Genomic DNA, 18,463 nt, shown 5'->3' with positions numbered 1-18,463 from the left:
CCAGGACCGGTGTAACACAGCCAAGTATCACTGTAGACTCCAACCTCTGTCATTGATTTTCCTCAAAGCTTTGACCATTCATTGTTTGTGACATTCTCCTGTCGGCTCCTTAACACCCTTCAACCAAATCAATTTCATATTTTTGTCAATGCTCCGTGACCGGATGAGGCAGACGGAGAGGGACACCATGTGGTTTAGGTTGTCCGTTATCAAGGAACAGTTTTATTTGCAATTATTACAAGAAATACAAGGCTTGATTAATGGTGCACTATGTAACTTTTCTGGTGGAGCCTCTGCCCTGTTTGTCTCTGTTATTGCTTTGCCAAGAATGTTCCGAATTGCATTAAACTTGACGGGAAGTTGAGGCAATGTTACAGGTCAAATATATATAAATATATTTAGTGCACCTTTGAAATGTATTTAGGCTTTTGGTACTTGTTTTGTACTTTTTATATATCACAAAATCATTAAAACAGTGCCCAAACAAAAATAATTAAAGGTAGTAAAAGGTAATACTTTTAATAATAGTGGTACAAACATTATCTTGCAAATGGCTAAATGCCTTGCTTGCTTTTCCTTGGCCCAGAGCTATGCCCTCTATTATAGTCTCAATATCACAGACTAACAATGACAACAATAATAGCCCCCATGACCTTGACTTCCCGTCTGGACTCTTAGAAAAAAATTTGATAGCAATATTAAGTGCAACAATAACGAGATGAATATTCCCTATTTAGTGTGGACAGCTTTCGGACGCGGTGTGAAGGGAGAGCTGCCTGCTGCCGCTACATGCTGGTCACTCTTAGTTGTCAGGGCTGATTTATTGCCTCCTAGCTGTTCAATTTCACATTTTGTCCTCGTCATATCCCCGACTCATGATCATTCTGCACTGACCCTTGTAGGGCAAGCAGGGAATATTGATAAAACAATTATCTGCTTGCCGTTCATTTGATTTTCCATTTCAATTACGGATTGGAGGAGGCAAAAAGAAAAGATTGCGCCATTGATTTTTTTTCTACCTTACATCAGGATGCAGGGCTTTGATGGGATGCTTTGGTGACATGAAATAGGGGAATGAGAAGTGCTTGCAAGCCAAGCATCAGGCTCCCACTATGCCACTGCACTGCATCTGTTTTATGAACCACAATTTAAGACCTAGCAAATATGCACTATGTACATTCACCACTATAAACAAGTTCCTCTTCACTAAAAAGGAAGACTGCACTGCACAATGCCAAATAATGTAACTCAGATAAAGAAACAATTGTCTTTAAATTACACAGGTACTTTCACAGTTAAGCTTTAGGTTTAGAAGGTTAAACTAGATAGATTTTGTAGTGTTGTCACTATACTAAAATGTCTATTTCGATATGAAGTAATTTATTCTTAGATACTCAATACCAATAATACCAAATTTTCAATACTTTTAACAACCCTACTTTATAGTGCCCATAGTGATGCCCACTGCATTTGACCCATCCGTCTGGTCACCTGTCAGCAACATGCAGTGTGCCATCACAACGTGGCACTCACAGCCATTCCCGTATCTTGAACCAAGATTGTGGTTAGCAGTATCTAGCTGGAGAAAATGCCCATTTCATATGTTTTATGTCTATTTTGACAAGTTACTACAAGGTGAATTATTGTAATTATTTACAGCCCACCTGCAGACATAAAGACAAACATGCATTCAGTAAGATATAAAGCCTTGTTATGATATTGATTTGGATGGGCGCACAGCTTCTCTCCACAGGGGCTGGGCCTGTTCACACTGCTGCTGACCTGAGGTAAACAGTGGCAGCTGACACTCTGGAGGCCAAAGGACCCAAAGGTCGCCGCAGTTTGTCAGTGACACCATTCTGCTCTCTCCCCTCGCTCTGACGCTCTGCCACTGTCTATTTGTCACTCCAAAATGACAACACGCTTGCATCACACTTCATTTTCCTGCAGCTCATACACATTGCTGTACTCTGCCTGCACCCACCAATAGCACTGTAGTACATGAAGAGGGCTGGTTTAAAGTGCATATGACAGTTAGACTACACATCATTATATTTTACTAGTTTTTTCTACTTTTGCAATGTTGTTCAAGTTTATTATTTTACTTCCTGGTTGGACACGGGCAGCAGATGTGACATAAACATAATTCCATGGCTGTTACCTAGCAACCATAACATTAACAAGGGCCAAAACTTGTCTAATTTCCAAAGTAGTTATAATTAGACTAAAAATATGGTGACAACACATCTATTTTATTAAATCTATGTTTGATCTGTCATGAAATTGCCTTCCTTGTGCGTAAATTGTCTCTGCATTCTGAATAGAATGTTCAGCGTTGATAACATAGGTAGAGGTATTCTCTTTTACAACTCTCTCATTTACCACAGGTACTATTCCACCAAACTAAGTAATAATTAGGGAAAAAAAAGCCTGTCACTATGCACTTTATAATCGCTCGAAATAAATGTAGTAAACACGCATACCGATCCAATTGGGAAGACGTTAAACACCAAGTTTCTCTCAACCAAGTACTGTCAAATGAATCCATTACCACATAAAGTAAATAGATTCTTCTGTAAATGATTTGGAACATTGGTAATGACTAAAGACCTAATGGGAATCCTGCTAAAATAGCCTTTAGGGAGCCTGGGAAAATGTGCCTCGCTGAAGTGGCCGGCTGCTGGCCAAAATCCTGTGTAGAGGGGAGAGGAGAGGAGGGGCGGGCTTCACAGACGATGCAGGGAGAGAGAGAGACAGCAATACAGTGAGTCTGCTCTGAGCACATAGGATCTCCTGCATAATCATGTAAAAATGCTTAAGACATGGGAAGTCAGTTATGCTATTGTTTTCGACTGGTCAGTACAATCTTTTCATATGGCAACCTGGGCAGTCCTCTTGGTCGCAAAATACAAGTACCAGGGGAGCTTGCATGGCTGACCTGAAATAAATGTGGCTTTGATCAAAGTTTGGCATTGGCGAGATCGGTTTGTGTGCTACAGATCAGGGAGGGATCAGAAGGAGAAGAGACCCACTCTCTGGTCCTGGCAACTGTTCTTTCCCAAAGCTACAGTACCCCCCGCCATCACAGGATTATGTTGGGCAATTAAGGTAATGAACTGGCTAACGTAACAGCACATAATGAGCCTTTTGATCCCCTTGCTCAGAGGTGCCTTCTAGTTTCTTTGATATGCTCTCCTTTGTAACATTTAGGGAAGAAGAAAGCATTAGTGTGTCGGTTCAAAATATAAATGTACCCTTCTGTTTCAGAAATTCAGAAATTTACTGTTAAAATAGATGGATATGTGCTAAAGAGAGAGGAAAAATACATACTATTCCAGCATGGACTTTTTTGGTTGGCCTCAGTACTGGCCATAGCAGTGCTCCGCTTGTGTCCGTGTGGCAGCCAAAGCCCACATTCCAGTTTCCCTAATCAACCTCCCACCGCATCACAGTGCAACTCTTCTGCCTGCTCCCTTTTCATTTGAACACATTTTCTAGCCAAAAATTTCACTTCAATCTCACCTCATCTCTCCATACTACATTAACCCCTGGCAATTGCCTTCCAAATGACCCCATTAAGCTGTAATTGCCTCAGCAGGCCTGCTCCCTCGCTTGTAATTCTGTGCAGCGAACCCACCAGACGTTCCCCCGGCATTGTTTCATGTTCTGGCTCCCATCAGCCGCTCAGACGCTGACCCCTCCACCCCCACCCTGCTTCTAGCTCACTCCTCTCTGGACACCACCAGTGCACTGCTGCTAACCAGGAGCACAGCCACTGGCAAAGTCCACTCAACTAGCACTTAGCTCACACAGGAAGGGCCATACACTATATGTGCAGGCATACAGTAATATTAACATGTAATTACAGTGTCCCAGTAAGGCATTCACATATAAAGACACTATGAACTATGGGGTAATATAGTAATGTTAAAAAATTAAGAGTCATAATTGACTGGCTCCATAATACTCATAATATTTGTATGATTTAATATAATCATGATTTCGCTCTTCAGTTGCCATTAACAAGGCTGTTGGTTGCAGAGCACACTCCTGGTGGTGACACCCGCCATAGCACCTCCCAGCACAACTTCACCTTTCCTGTTCCCACGAGGGAGCTCACGTCAAGTCTGCTCAACTTTTTGACGAAGGCCTCCATGGATAACTAACGTGCAAATGCGGATAGGTGGAGAAAGCGATCCTGACAGTGATGTATTGCAACTAGTTGCAGGTGTCAAAAAGACGCTCCTCTGCCAGCCATGGGTGTGCATTGACTATATATATATGCATGCATGCACACGGCCTGTCCCCGAGTGTCCTGTGTATGTGTCTATGTCGCACACTGTATAGTGAGGTGATGCCTTTAGAATTGACCTGGTATGAGAGGGGGGCTTGGGCTAATAACCCATTCAACACTCCCTCCATCTAAGCAGCACATCCTCCCTGCTCTAACACATTGCTTAGCATATAAAGCTCTCCTGTACACTGCCCTGTCTACTCCACACCTTTAGTGTAATCTTTCTCTTGCCTCCTTTCTTCTATCGTGCATTTTATGTGCTAAAGAAAACGCTCCTAGGATACATGCAGTCAGTTATTGACAAAATACAGCAACATTGATTTTCCATTTTTATGCTGCAGCAATTTACCCTGATTCAGAATGTGTATTGTAAATTAATTCCCAGCCTTAGATACGCAGTGCTTTCTGTGAACACACAAACCTTCAGAAGCGCTTTAGATCATGGCACGCTTTCGTAGCACATTTATTTAAATTCATTCTCTTCCTAAGCAAATGTTCCCAGGAATATCAAGGTGTTTTGGTAGCAAAGCTCTAACTGATCCGCGGGGATTTACTTCCAACAGCCTGTCTCTCCCTCGCCTTTCAACACAAAACTCTGCGCTCCAATCAAAATGAACCACCAGGGACCCCCCGCTCCCTCCCCCCTGAGCTACGCCTGCTCCCACTGTGTGATAGCAGCCGCTTTGCCATTGATCGCCGAGTTTAGCACCAAGCATGCATGCCACCGTTAGCACAAAACAAAGACCTCTCCAGCTTTAATAGCAGCACATGCGCTTAATGCAGCCAACATCTCCGGCTTTCCTCTGGCCTTGAAGAACAAATGAAAGAAAACAGATAGCAATTAAAAGGTTAACTAGGGTCCATGTCTCGTCACAACTCATTTTATTCACACAAATCTTTTTAACTCATAAACAAACTCACATCTTTTGGAGGGAATGAGCAGAGTTGCCACAAGTGATAAAAAGGAGCATTCGTGGACTGGTCATAATCGTGTTTTACGTTACAAATCTAATTGCAGACACAAGATTCAAAAAGGAAACACAGTGTATCGATCCACCGAACACAGGCCAGGAACAACTCATGAATTAAGAATGAGATATATCACCATTAACCCCGCAGTAGCCAGCCTGTGGCCCACCAGCAACATGCCACTATATTTTTTAATTTCCCAGATAATCCTTTCTGACAGTCTAAATACATACAAATTCAACCTGTTTATTTAGTCCATGGTTGATTCACTGGTGACAGAGAATAAATTCTTCCATTTTGTGCAAGGTTCTAAAATTGCCATCATTTTTAATTAATTCTTAATTAAAATATATTACACCAGCTTCTACCCATCTCTCTTGATATTCTAACATAATCAATTCAGAACCATTTACATATCATTAATTAAAAGCTTTCCTCTCTCATCCTTAAAATCATAATGAGGGCCGATTCCTCATTAGTAACCTATAAGGGAGAGAAAAAAACAATGCGCCACAGAATGGATGATGTGTCCCATTCCGAGCCTTTTGTCTTTCTAAAAGCCATTTTTACCACTTAAATTGATTTTTCAGTCAATTATGTTTTGGAATGAAAATAAGTGAAATGGGACTCACTTAGCTGTTATTTTTCTCCCAGCTTTGAAAATAAAGAGCCTATGATTGTATTCCAGATGCAACAAAAAATAAATTTACAATATTTGCTTACATAAAATATAAAGGAATATAATGATACACATAAAAGCTAACTTGATATTTCAAGTATTTATCAATTTCAGTGATTTCAAATATAATGAAAAGTGTAATTAATAAGATATTAGTTATTCTAGTAATGTCATAAATTATTGCTAAAGAATTCCTGTCATATATTACATGAATAAGTGACTATGCACATCAAAAAACAACAAAAAATTCAAAAATATTAATTTACTGAAATGCAACATTATATTTCCTGGGTGAGTTTATTCTTTAAGCTGTGATGTTTGTGAATACGTCCATAACATCATATTGCATATAAGCCCATACTTGTTGATATGGCGAGTGGCTGAATCATTTATGAAATATATAAATAAAGTGTAGCTATGCTAAAGCAGGTCATTTATTATCCAGCCTTTTTAAAAGCCTGCACACTCACAGCACACTATCTGCCCATCTTGAGCTCTCTCTTAAAGAAGAGTAATAATATCAAATAATGATAGGTATTGTTATGCTGGGGATCAGGCGGATCCTGATTTTTATCGCGCGTCTCTCACAGGTGCCGCGCGCGTTACTTGTCAGGACTGCATGTCTGGGGCTTCCACATGTCAGATAGAAATCGCTGCACTTGGTGTTTCGGCACCACTGACAGCAATTTATTTGAATGTTTTGTCACAGCGGTGTTGGTGCATTTTGTGTGGGCTGCTCACCAGAATGGCAACAGCCTTCTGACAGAAGATACAGGAAATACGCATAGACTCACAAAAGTGCAAAACCAAGTGTAAGCTGTCTTCTTTAGCTAATTAATAAATGTATTCAAATAAAGTGTGTGAGTTAGTAATGAGAAGAGGTGACAGCATGCTAATGTTTACACCGACTCCTGCATGACCAACCACCTAAACATAAAGTATCACTTTTACAAGTCCAGCTCAAAGTAAGTGTGTGTAAATACCAAACCAAAGCATGTCGTCTCCTGTGTGACATGGGTATTGAGTGAGTTAATGGAATCCTCTCAAAGACAGGAACTCTATTTTTACACCATGATAATTAAACGACCACACACTTATCATTTACAGCCGCGGCTTAATTGCGTAGGAAAAGTGAAATGGGAAGAGGTCTATGTGAGGAGATTAAATGTCCGTGTGCACTAGGGGAGCCACTGCATCTTCACAACACTGCTGTATCTTTTAGCATCACAGAGTGTATCAAAGATTAGGTAATGAAATATGCACTGTCCTATTTTTCAGCTCGCGGGGCCTTTGACAAATCGAGTACAATCCAAAATCTCCATAAATCACTATTAAAGACAAGTATATCATCACCGGCGCATATATCTTCGCCAGCCTGACCTGTAGACTAATGAGAAAAGGCCCAGACTATCTTGTCTGATTAATTAATTCAAAATGTCGGCTGTTATTCAAATGTGAGCCCGGTGTTATTTGAATAACACTTGACAGCGACGCCTGAAGAAATAATTTCTGGTTTGTGAGGCTGCGGCGGCATTACTGATGATGGCTCGTGGAAATGTTACAAGCCAAAGAGGAGTGTTTTTTCCCTCCTTTTCTCTCTCTCGCTCCTCAGTCATGATAGCTCCAAGAAGTATTTCATTACTTCAACCTACCCCGCACCCCTTCCAAGTACTACTACTACTGCCTCCCTCGCAATTACGGCGTTTTTTCCACTGCCTGTCCTTCTTAGTGTGTTTATGTTCCCTCCCACAGCGGGCTCTGGGTGTACGGGCAGCACTCTGGCTTGGAGAGAGAGGGGGAGAGAGTGAGAGAGAGAGAGAGGGGGGAGCGATGCTGGCAGAGAGGAAGGTCAGGATTTTTACAACTGCAGCCCCCCGATGCTGACAGGCCTGCGCTGGCACGGGGACACCACACACTGTTTGGCTTTCCCACGTTTACACACATACACAGTACTCTGTCTTCATCACACCACTCTCGCCTTTAATCAGAGCATTTGTATCAGTAGTACAACTGGAAATGGTCACGCTTTACTTTGTTCATCAATAAGTTAGGACATTTCCGGACAAGTGGTATGCAGCACTTCTTTGCGATACATAATAAAAATGTAAATTTGATGGAGCATTACGTCAAAAATTAAGATACAAGATACAAAAATTTATAGAAAAGTAACTGGTAGGAATAAAACACAATGTTACAAAAATTGCCTGCCAAATAGTTGCACAATGATGAACTGTAGATGTAGTTAGTTTTACTACGTCGTGTGTGTCCCAACTTGTTTGAAATGCATTGTGATCTAAATCCTATATCTTAGTATTATGAAAAAACAAAACAATACTATAAGTTATTTACGTTCTATTTGAAATAAAATAAAGACGAATAAAATACTTAACTCCATGGATCCACTTGAAGATTTTGAAAAAATAAGTCATGAGCTTATATGCAGGAATGCCTAGGGGCAGCGTACATTCCCGTATCGCTGCCTTCATCAAGCATGGATCCTAATCAGGGCTGGGGAGATAGAAGACGCTCAGTCATTAAATAAATTAACTGTGCCACTCCACGCTCCCCTTTGGACGCCCGCAAGAGAGATGCCGTGATCCGCATACAGAGCTCTCAGTCTGCTCACCTTTAGAGCCATACAAGAGAGCCTGCCAACACATAGTACAAGTTACAGCCAGCACTATTTCAACTGGTTTTCAATATTTGATAGAATTACATGATGAAAAGATTGACTTGAGTTTTAAGTATCTAGAGTAGAAGTCAGAGTAGGTGTCAATACACTAAGGGTGTGTGATAATCAAGAGAGTGATTTAGTCCTTTCTAATAGTCAGTGATCAGCTTGGATCTTTTTAATGGAGAGGTTCACAACCAATCCTCTCAGTAAAATGATTTGATTTGGAACAGAGTGGCGACTATGAAGTAAGAAATGTGACAATGTTCCTGTTTTAAATGGCAATTATTAAAAGTCTGTTTAGAAAATTAATACTGGTATTTGTATTTCCTTTTAATAATATCATATCAAAAATCATTATTGATCAAATGAGGCCAGCCCTAACACGTAATAGATCCTTTCATAAAATATTCTGTTATTTTGTTAATTAAATATAAGGAAGACTTAATTCACTCATTTTGTAATGTAACTTAAATCGCAAAATCAAAAAAGGTTAGGATTGCCACATTCCTGAAATCTGGCAGTATATACTTTTTCAAACACCTCCATAAGAAACGCCTGTCCTTAACTGGTCCTGACACACATACAAACAGGTACAAGTATATATAAACAAAGGGAGGAGGCCATGGCTGATTCATGGTGAGTTTTAGCGGATGTGTGCGGCTCTCTGCCATTCATCAGAAGAAAGCAGGAGCAGTGATGAACAGTGAGAGAGCTCTGCGTCGGCTTGGATCCCTGACACAAACAATCAAAGCTGACACAGTCTCCGTATAGCACCTGCCACTCCAGCAACACAAATAGATCAATATAAGAGAGAGAGGAGAGAGGGAGGAGGACGCATTCAGTGTTTAAAACTCATATCCGTGCACTCGCATCATCTTCCCAAGCCCCTGTGATGTAAAAAGTGCATGCCTAATACATATCAATCACCCTGACAGAGGAAATGCTTATTTGAGGAGCAAACGTGAGACGAGGTGCACTGTGTCAGCAGAATGCCCCCTGTCAAAACTCGGCATTTAAATGTGGTGTTGTTGCCGAGACAAATGTCCTTATAAGGAAAATCCCTTACATTGCTATTTGTAGGATTTTAATGCGCGCTTTAATTCTCCATTACTTTAGAGAGGGAGTACCTGCGAGTGTGGAAAGGCATTAGAGAGAAAGTAAGAAATGAACAGAAGGGTCTGGGGATCTCTCCAGCAGACACAATTAAATATTCATGCGTCTCCTCCTAGGACACAACACATACAGATCATTATCATGGCAACAGCACACCACCATTTTGTTCGCATTTGGCTCGGGATCAATGTGGAAATATCACGTTTCATAGAGAAGACAAGAGTGAAAGCAACACTTGAAATGCACAATGTTTTTTTTCACTAAAACATACTCAAATGTGTGTCTGGGCTGCGCGCCACCGGACAATAGACTAGTGCTCACCGTGTTAGTGAATCATTCCAAAATTCATTACAAGCTCTCAGTCCGCTCCTGACACGTGCTGCAGGAAAAACCAAGAGAAGAATAGCAGTAATGTACTCTGGATGACCTCCACTTTCTAAAGAGAGGAGAACCAGCTTTTTTTTTTGCTTTTTTTTTTTTTGGCTTTTCACTCCCCATCAAAGAGGACTAAAAGGAGGGACAGCATTCCCCTGCTCACCGTCATTAATCATAGCTTTTCTGGGAGCAAGCGCATATTAATTTCTGTCATCCCAAACATCATTGGGTATTGTTACGCCACAGCTTAGTGCTCATTCACCAGCAGACGCCGGCCGTTCCTCCTGGTTTTTGAGGGAAGACAGGAGCGGCGTGGCTGCGTTTCAGGCCTCTCTCCCTGGGGCTCTGACACCAATTAAGCCGTTTGAGCGAGAGAGACAAAAACAAAGTCCAATGGTTCACTGTAACATGAGACAGCACCTCACCACTGGCCCCTTGCCATCGCTCCATGACTTAGAAAAGCAACTAAAGCAACTTAGGAAAATATAAAGTTTTTAAAATAGGGGTCCCACTGACTGGCCTTATCACACAAGCGAGCTAGTAAAGAGTTACATTTACTACATGTTTTGGAATAAAATTATTTTGTTTTCTTCAGTAATAAAACTGAAATCACAGCAAATCCCTGTTATAGTTTGTTCACATAATATCTCTTGTACTTAATAATAACTACTTTAAACTACTAGAGTAAAATTCATCTGAAGTTACAAGTACATCTCAAGTACATCTTTGTCCACTGCATGCATCTATTCACCTCCTCTACTACAATTAAAATAAAAAATGCATACAAGGACAGCATCAATAAAGAATGTACCTCACCATAACAGATCAAGAAAAGTGCTCAGTGTGCGGTTCCCTGGTTGGCTTCTGGCACAGCGGCAGAGAGAGAAGCTTGTCTTAGGGCAAAAGCAGAATAATGCAAGGTTTGTTATGAATTAAATATTAGAAATCTTAACACAGCGGCAGCCAATAAGAATTATTTGCCTTATTAAAGCAGCAGAAGACGCTGATTAAAATTTCATTGCATTGCAGTCTTTTTCCCATTTCTGCCTTCAATATATCATTGTAATGTATGAAACATGTGGAACAATGGCATATGGAACAATGGGGGAGAGGGGCTTCATTTTCAAGGCTTGTAAATGAGGAAGAAACAGTGTGGATTCTCATGTGCTCTGTATGAAGAGACAATCTTATGGTACAGCTATTGTTTAGACTCTAAGTGTCTATGTTCATTTTAACCACTGATGATGTCCAACACAGAAGAGGGCATATCACCTGTTGGAGTGCGTATTATTTAGAAAGCACCATTGTCAAACAGAATGCCAGAGTACTTGTTTCCACTGTAGCCACTAACTATAGGTCAGTTATCTGTCCAAAAGTAATATGTACAGAGTAAATGAACATCATGCTGTCTATTGTCCCATGAGAAAAAGTCTTCCCTGAAACACTAGAGCTAATGAAATAGGGGCCTATAAATAGCAGCGTCATTACTGGGAGAGGGGACTAGCTTTTGCACCAGTCTTTCACTCTCTACCCTTTTTACACTAATAACAGCCGCCTCTATGGCTTTACATATACTCTGACACAGTAATGAACATGGTGACACTGGAGATGCCACCACAGAGGGGAAAATAAATAAACGCCACTGTGTCATGCCCAGAGCTTAATTAAGATGTGCTATAGCAAAAAAAAAAAAAACACATCCTTAATTTGACCTTTTCTTAATAAGGGGCAAAAAGTTATATTTATGCATAATTATGTTTAATGCTTTTCAATTAATTGAACTGATAAAAAATACTCTGAGAGTCTGAGAGATTTAGAAATTTAACATAATCATTATTTTCAACCTATAGATGAGACATATTTTGAAAAATAGATAATACGGCAATTATTGTTCTAGAGATGCAAAATTTGTATATCAAGTATATAATCTGTAGTTAAAAAGTGTCAGCAAAAAGATCTGATTAAAAATACAACTGTCTAGTGTATAAAGTGATATTTCTGCTCTTAAGTGGTTAATTTTATGGTTTACTACTGTTTTGTGTGATCCTTGAACCCTAATCCAGACATTTTCAGGCATATTTTAGCACATTCCTGATGCACTGTTAAAACACTGTCTGAATATTGCTATCGACATAATGTAAACAAATATAGAGATATTCACTTTTGTCAATACTGCCCAGACCTATTTGAACCTGTGCTGAAAAGCAAAAGGATAACAATATTAACTTTAGTGGCAATAAAAAGCTAATCTTCTTAACACTAAAACACAATCTATCAGTTTGAAGTCGCCTTGTTATCCACACTTTTTTATTCAGCCTCAGTCTAAACAACCAGACTCCACAGCCCCCTGCTCCTTGTGCTGCACACTCATTTCAATCAATCCTTCCTTTTTGCATCCCAAGCAGGCTTTCGCTGGCTGCCACTGCCTGGAGATAACTATTTCACCACCTCTGTCATGCCTAATTAACAACTCAGATGTACAATTCAGAAATTTTGCAATTAACCTACTAAAATATTGTTGGAGGATGCTAATTGTTATGCCAGTTGCCATAAAGCCTCATTTGCATAACGTATGTGCAAAAAACAATTATGAGCTGTTGATCGCACAGGAGCCCGCGGAAATAGCTCGGAGCAGGGTAGAGGGAGAGAGACGCGAGCAGATGAGGGGGACGTCAGCGTATGCCGGGGCACAAAGCAGATTTGAGGAGCAGCCGTGGAGCTCAAGTATCTATCTCCAATAGAAAGGCAATGGCTTGATTCTTTGTGCTCGTCTTTGTCTGGCTCTGTCCTGGCTTTTCATGTGGGCTGATGGGTATTGGGGAAGCGCTCAGATAAAAGGCACATGCTCCCTGGTCCCTCTCTGCGCTTTAGAGGAGGAAGCAGAGCCAGAGCAGCAGTCAGGACCCCAGCTGTGTGCGCGCCATTCGCCACAACACTATCTAGTCAGTGCAGCCGCATCGCTGGGGTCTCGCATACAAAAAGCCAGCAAAGTCAATTGTCTCTGCTGCTCAATGGCTTTGTGTTCTGTCAGCTCTTTACTGTAGCGTTTACATGAATGCAAGTCCAATATAGACGCGTATGTGGCCTTAGCTTAACACACAAAAACTAATAGTAATTTGATTCATTTACTTGTAATAAGTCATTAGTAGTCCGAAGACTCATTAAGAATGTCAGGGAACACTGAAATGAATGCTCCCAGAAGATTTCAGAAATGCTTACCTCCTCAGTTCTAACTCTATTTACGGCAGGTAATGCTTTTAGTCAGCCTTGCATGTGGTTAATTATGGCCCATCCACCATTGTATTTAGTTACCACACTGTCCACAGCTCAATATTAGACAGTCCATTCATGCTTGCTCATACATACATTCAAAAGTATTTTAAACAGATCCAGTAAGTGCAAAATTACAGCATTTGTGAAATAAGAGAAGTTTTCCCATAATCCACTGCATCAAAGAGTTGGACCGGAGCAGACACATCTCTACCTCTGCAGACATCCCCCCCGCTCGTGAACCTGCCGAGTCAAAGGTCATGAAAACAACAAGTCAATACGCAGCCAAAAGGAGCGCCACGCAGCTGGGAGAGCAGCGGAGACGGGCTAAGCCTCTCCGTAGCACTGTGTGATTTAGCCTGTAATAGTTTTCTGTAATCTCTTTCTATTGATTAAAGCTCACATCAAAGAGGAGTCTTGCCACAGAACCTCTCTTTTCCTGGTCAGAAATACCATATGGAGGTAATCTTTCACCTTTGTTATTCTTGCCGCTCCCACTGCTGCTGCTGCTGCTCTTCCACAGACAAGAAGGGAGTAGCCAGCAGGAGAAGACAAACTGAGCACACAGGGCAGGAGAGCTGGAGAACTCATCTGAATCGCACACCATGTCTACTCAATGCATCCATTGTCTCCTCACACAGATACAGAAGGGGAAAGGTATAGGAACTCTGCAGCTTTTCTAACAGGGAGAAATGAAGAATAATAAAACAATGTTGATTTTCAAAAGAAGAGAGAAACACACATGGACAAAGAGCCGCACTTCAACCAAATCTCACATTTAGCTTATTAAAATGCAAGGAAATTTGGGGTAGAAAAAACCTCCTGCTAAAAACACTCAATTTAGTGACAGGCAAATGACTTCATGCTGCCACTTAATCTCATTTCTTGCATAATGCTCTCTAATTAGCATATCAAAGTGAATTAATACTTCTAGGGCATTAGCAATGCAGAAATATGCTGGGGCTTCACAATAGCAGTCAGAAGAGTGCCAGAAACTTCTTAACAGCTTCAAAAGTCCTCCAAATGTTAATAATGCTGCACTTTCGACAACAGCGCTATCTCAACATCATCAAAATGGTGTAAGGCTTTGAACATAATGACGCCTTTTCATCTGCACACAATGATAATATGATACATGCATGCGGTAATTACAGTCAGGATTCTTGGACCGTGTTCAAATTTATTATTAAAAGTCATTTGGAGAAAATGGGTGTATCCCAAAGCAGAAAAAAGACAATTGATCCCAGTGTGTGGAATACATGAAAAGGGACATTAAAAGGTTGAAGGAAGCACCCAGGAATGATGCTACGCTGAGGCAGAGAAAGGCTGGCTGTGTGCTGGGGGAAAGCGCGGTCAACGAGGCCACCGGACCAGCTGAGCCCTGTCAGTGGCTAAGAGGGGGAGGTAGTGACTCTCAAGTACAGGTTAACCATGCACACACACACACACACAATTACGCACAAAAACACAACCTGCTACGCACTTATCTCGGACACACACCTTTGCACCACAACGCAGTTACAAGAGCATTCTCAACATTTGGCCAGACAGCATCTCCAACTTCCAAAATTCTACAATTACCCTATAGCCATCAAGTTCAAAAGTAAGGTAATACTAATTCTAAATTCTAATGCTGTGTTGTTATACTTTGTTAAAACTTAGGGAAGTTTTTTTTTTTTCTTTTTACTTTAAGTTATTTACAACAATGATAGGCAACAAGTTGGACGTTAAAAATGCTAACCGCTTGTACGCTGCAGTGAAATATATATTTTTAAAATTTCATTCTCAATGAATTTAAATAGTCGACAAAACATAGAAAAATTTAACTATCAACAATAAATGAAAATTAAACATTTTATTAGAGAAGCCAAATCATCGTCAGCGTGAGTATTGCTTATATTATAATTTTTTCAAAATTGGTCTTGATAAAAAGTTAATTGAACAACCAATTTCTGCACAAATAAACCTCCTAGTTACACATTAAATATAATTGTATATATTGTGAATTGTCTTAACTCTGCAGTCATACAAACAGTGGAGCAGCAGACCCTGTGCCCCTTCGATGCTGCACCTGTGCGTTAGGGAAGTTCATAAACTTTTATGGTCTCCTTTAAACCCTTTACTCATAAAACGCACAAAAGGTCACAAATCTGACACACTAGCGTCCTCTCCAAATGATACTGTGGTGTTTACTGGTTTACAACACAAGGAAGAAATTTTATACTTTAAATATACTTACACAGCATTTCTAATGTACTATTCAAAATGTACATAAATGTAATGTTTTATCAAATAAAACAAGAATCATAGTGGATTTTATGTGAATACTGAAAGTCACATTTACACCTGTATTATCTTAAGAGATTAAAATTATGCTAATATGATATAATATTTTATAAATAAAATTGGTTTTATATACATTTATTTTAGAATAAAAAATATGATTTATGCAGAATTGTATAGGGCTCAGTATAAAATGGTACACACACGTTTTGCAGTGTGCACAAGGAGGAAATTAGATCTGATCCATAATCAGCGTCATTCCACCACAGAATAAGAAATATTGTGATTTTTTTTTTAAACTGCACTCGTTGCTACACTTAAAAATTATACAAAGGTACTTAAAGTAATTCAACAATAACAATATAACTGCCACAATTATAAATATGACAACTATTTCATGTTTAATGTTTTAATATCAGTTTTGTGTTGTGCATTTCTTACTTTGTCAAAAAGCACAAGCAAGTGATTTTGCAGTGATGGAGAAGATACCTTTTCTAATACAACACAACGTGGCGTGTTAAAAACAGTTGATTGATTGGTTTGGGCAGAGGTCCCCTTGTAACCCCTGATGACTGCTGCCAGTGCAGGACTGCAGGTAGAATCCACATAATATCCCTATGATATTTTCACTTATAGCTAGAGGAGATATGTTTACATTGAAGAGTCTTACCTGTTTTTTCTTTGATTTCACAGAGAACGCTGAAGAGTGCTGGTTTCATTCTGTGACAGTTCAGTCCATGTTTCCTGTTTCAGTATAAGACAAAATCAAATAGTGAAATAAGTTCACTGCTAAAGTACATTTACAAAATTATCTAGGCTGCGTCTTGTTTTAGAATTGTTCATATACGCTAATTAGCAATATTTGTTCAACAATCTCCAGCTCTATATTTTTCCTCATAGTTAGTGTTTTATGAAACTTGTGCGTACTGACTTTCAACACTAAGACGAAAAATAAAAACTATATAATCCCCTAAGTGACAACTTGGTGAGAGGTACCACCATGTTAACACATTAGAACCACATTAACAGCCTATTGTTATGATGCACGGGGGAGTTAAGTTAAGCGGCTCTGTTTACGGTGCCAACTTATAAAACATATAAATCAACCAACTTTGCTTGCGCCTCGTCCAGACTCTGATCGGTTATGGTCATGATCTGATGCAGGATGTCACCGATGTCTTGTTTTCTGCCGTCGCCGTCCGTCCCATCGTGTCCATGTGGAGGCGGCAATGCCATGCCACCTTGTACCGAGTGGCCAGCGAGACTCACGCCGCCGATCGACTGCATGATCCGGGCTTGATCGTCCATATTAGCCGCTAAAGAGTCTGTGCACTGAGCCACACAAATTGAAAAACTCATATACGAAACGGGCTACAACAACATACGCAGACTGAGATGGAGAGGCGAGGGGATGGATGCTGAAGAGCGACTTGGAAATGTAGATTTTTGTCCAAGTTGAATTTTACGCACGGTCCAAAGTGCCAAAACGATACGTTGTATTTCAAGAAAAAAGCAAAATGCTTCTTGATTCAAAGTAAAGTGTCAAAGCTGAATGAGGTGGGTGTCCATCGTATCGTATCCCGGTGCCAATCTGTCTTTTCGCTGCGCGTTGACGGCTGATATAGACACAAACGCTCCTTGATGATCTCTCATTTATTCACGCTCTTCTTTTGCACGGGATTCCCTGCGTATTCTCCTCCTTCATAAAAAAATCCAAAATCCTCGTGGTTTTAGTAGCGGCAACAAAAATATCCACTGTGTAAATAAATGCAAATAGTCTTAGCAGGTGTTCAACTATAAATGTCCTGCAAAATTTACAAAAAAATATGCACTCAACATAGCGCGAATAGCTTTAAAAATTAAAGGAAAAATAGAAAAAGTTGGAGGTTGTTAAATACTTAGAAAAAAAATGAATACCGACAAGAAATTAATAATTAGGCTGCGGTGCAGTGCAAAGGCGACGCGCAGGAAAAATCTCTCGCCCTGCTCAAATTTATGAGCTGCAGCCTGAGCCTTGTGTGTGTTTTATGTTGTTTGATGGCAGCGCTAGTGAGCGATTGACAGTGTGCCAATGCCACTCACTCAGTCAGTGCAGACGTGTCAGAGCCAGGGAACAGGGCTTGGGAGAAAATACGAAAAAAATAAAAAATAAATAAATAAAAAATACAAATTGTGAGGATGCACGCTCCGCCCTGTAGAGGAGGGGTCTATATTCTTGTCACTTCTCGCCTGAACACCAAAAAACAAAATGTTAAGAGCTAGTACTTCGGATGGTGATTAGAATGATGTCCCTCTCGCGCTCGTTTTCTTTTCTCCTGCAGCCGCGTCTCCGTGTCTCCGCGCGTGCACTTGCAGCTACTAGTTCAAACGGCTAATAAAGATTTATCCTGCTACAACACAGGCAAATACATAATGAGAGTTTTTACACAGTTTGATGTTCAACTGCATAGTCCCTCGTAAGCCCCGCTTCAAAACGGCCAACTCGAAGACATGTTTATATTATTCCTAACTCAAGCTCCTCCACCAATCAGGGGACGCTGTGACGGAGACTGACGACACCAGCACCCTATTACTGGCAGATGCACGATGCTCCAGCCCGCCTACTCCATCCCTCCATCTTCACGGGGCTCCGCACAAAAGGAAGGCAACTTCTCATTGGCCGTTGCCCCGAGTGACACGCAGAGTGCACGCAGGCGGCGCTGCTCCGTGCTCCTCCGCAGTTGCTATGGTAGCAGACTAGTTGTTGAGCCGGGATGCGAGGATGTCAGAGGTACACAGTGGCATAAGTAAATAGAAATAAAATATG

At 40.5% G+C, this 18,463-nt stretch overlaps 1 protein-coding gene across 2 annotated transcripts in view; it reads right to left on the bottom strand.

Annotated features, from left to right (window-relative positions):
- The window catches only part of pbx3b (pre-B-cell leukemia homeobox 3b), a 58,717-nt gene extending 40,586 nt beyond the window's left edge, over positions 1-18,131 (bottom strand). For both annotated transcript variants that reach the window (XM_055161595.1, XM_055161596.1), the window contains exons 1-2: positions 16,769-18,131; positions 16,328-16,401 (exon numbers count right to left, since the gene is read on the bottom strand). In XM_055161595.1, coding sequence (XP_055017570.1) covers positions 16,328-16,401; positions 16,769-17,016 — 322 coding nt within the window. In that variant the 5' untranslated portion in view covers positions 17,017-18,131. The remainder of the gene's footprint in view (positions 1-16,327; positions 16,402-16,768) is intronic.
- Positions 18,132-18,463: the final 332 nt, after the last annotated feature.

This window comes from Boleophthalmus pectinirostris, unplaced genomic scaffold (genome assembly GCF_026225935.1).
Source record: "Boleophthalmus pectinirostris isolate CB_2022bp ecotype Guang Dong unplaced genomic scaffold, ASM2622593v1 HiC_scaffold_4, whole genome shotgun sequence".
Classification (NCBI taxonomy): Eukaryota; Metazoa; Chordata; class Actinopteri; order Gobiiformes; family Gobiidae; genus Boleophthalmus; species Boleophthalmus pectinirostris.
Note: the sequence above shows the minus strand (reverse complement) of the source record. Positions and strands in the feature narration are given on the sequence as shown.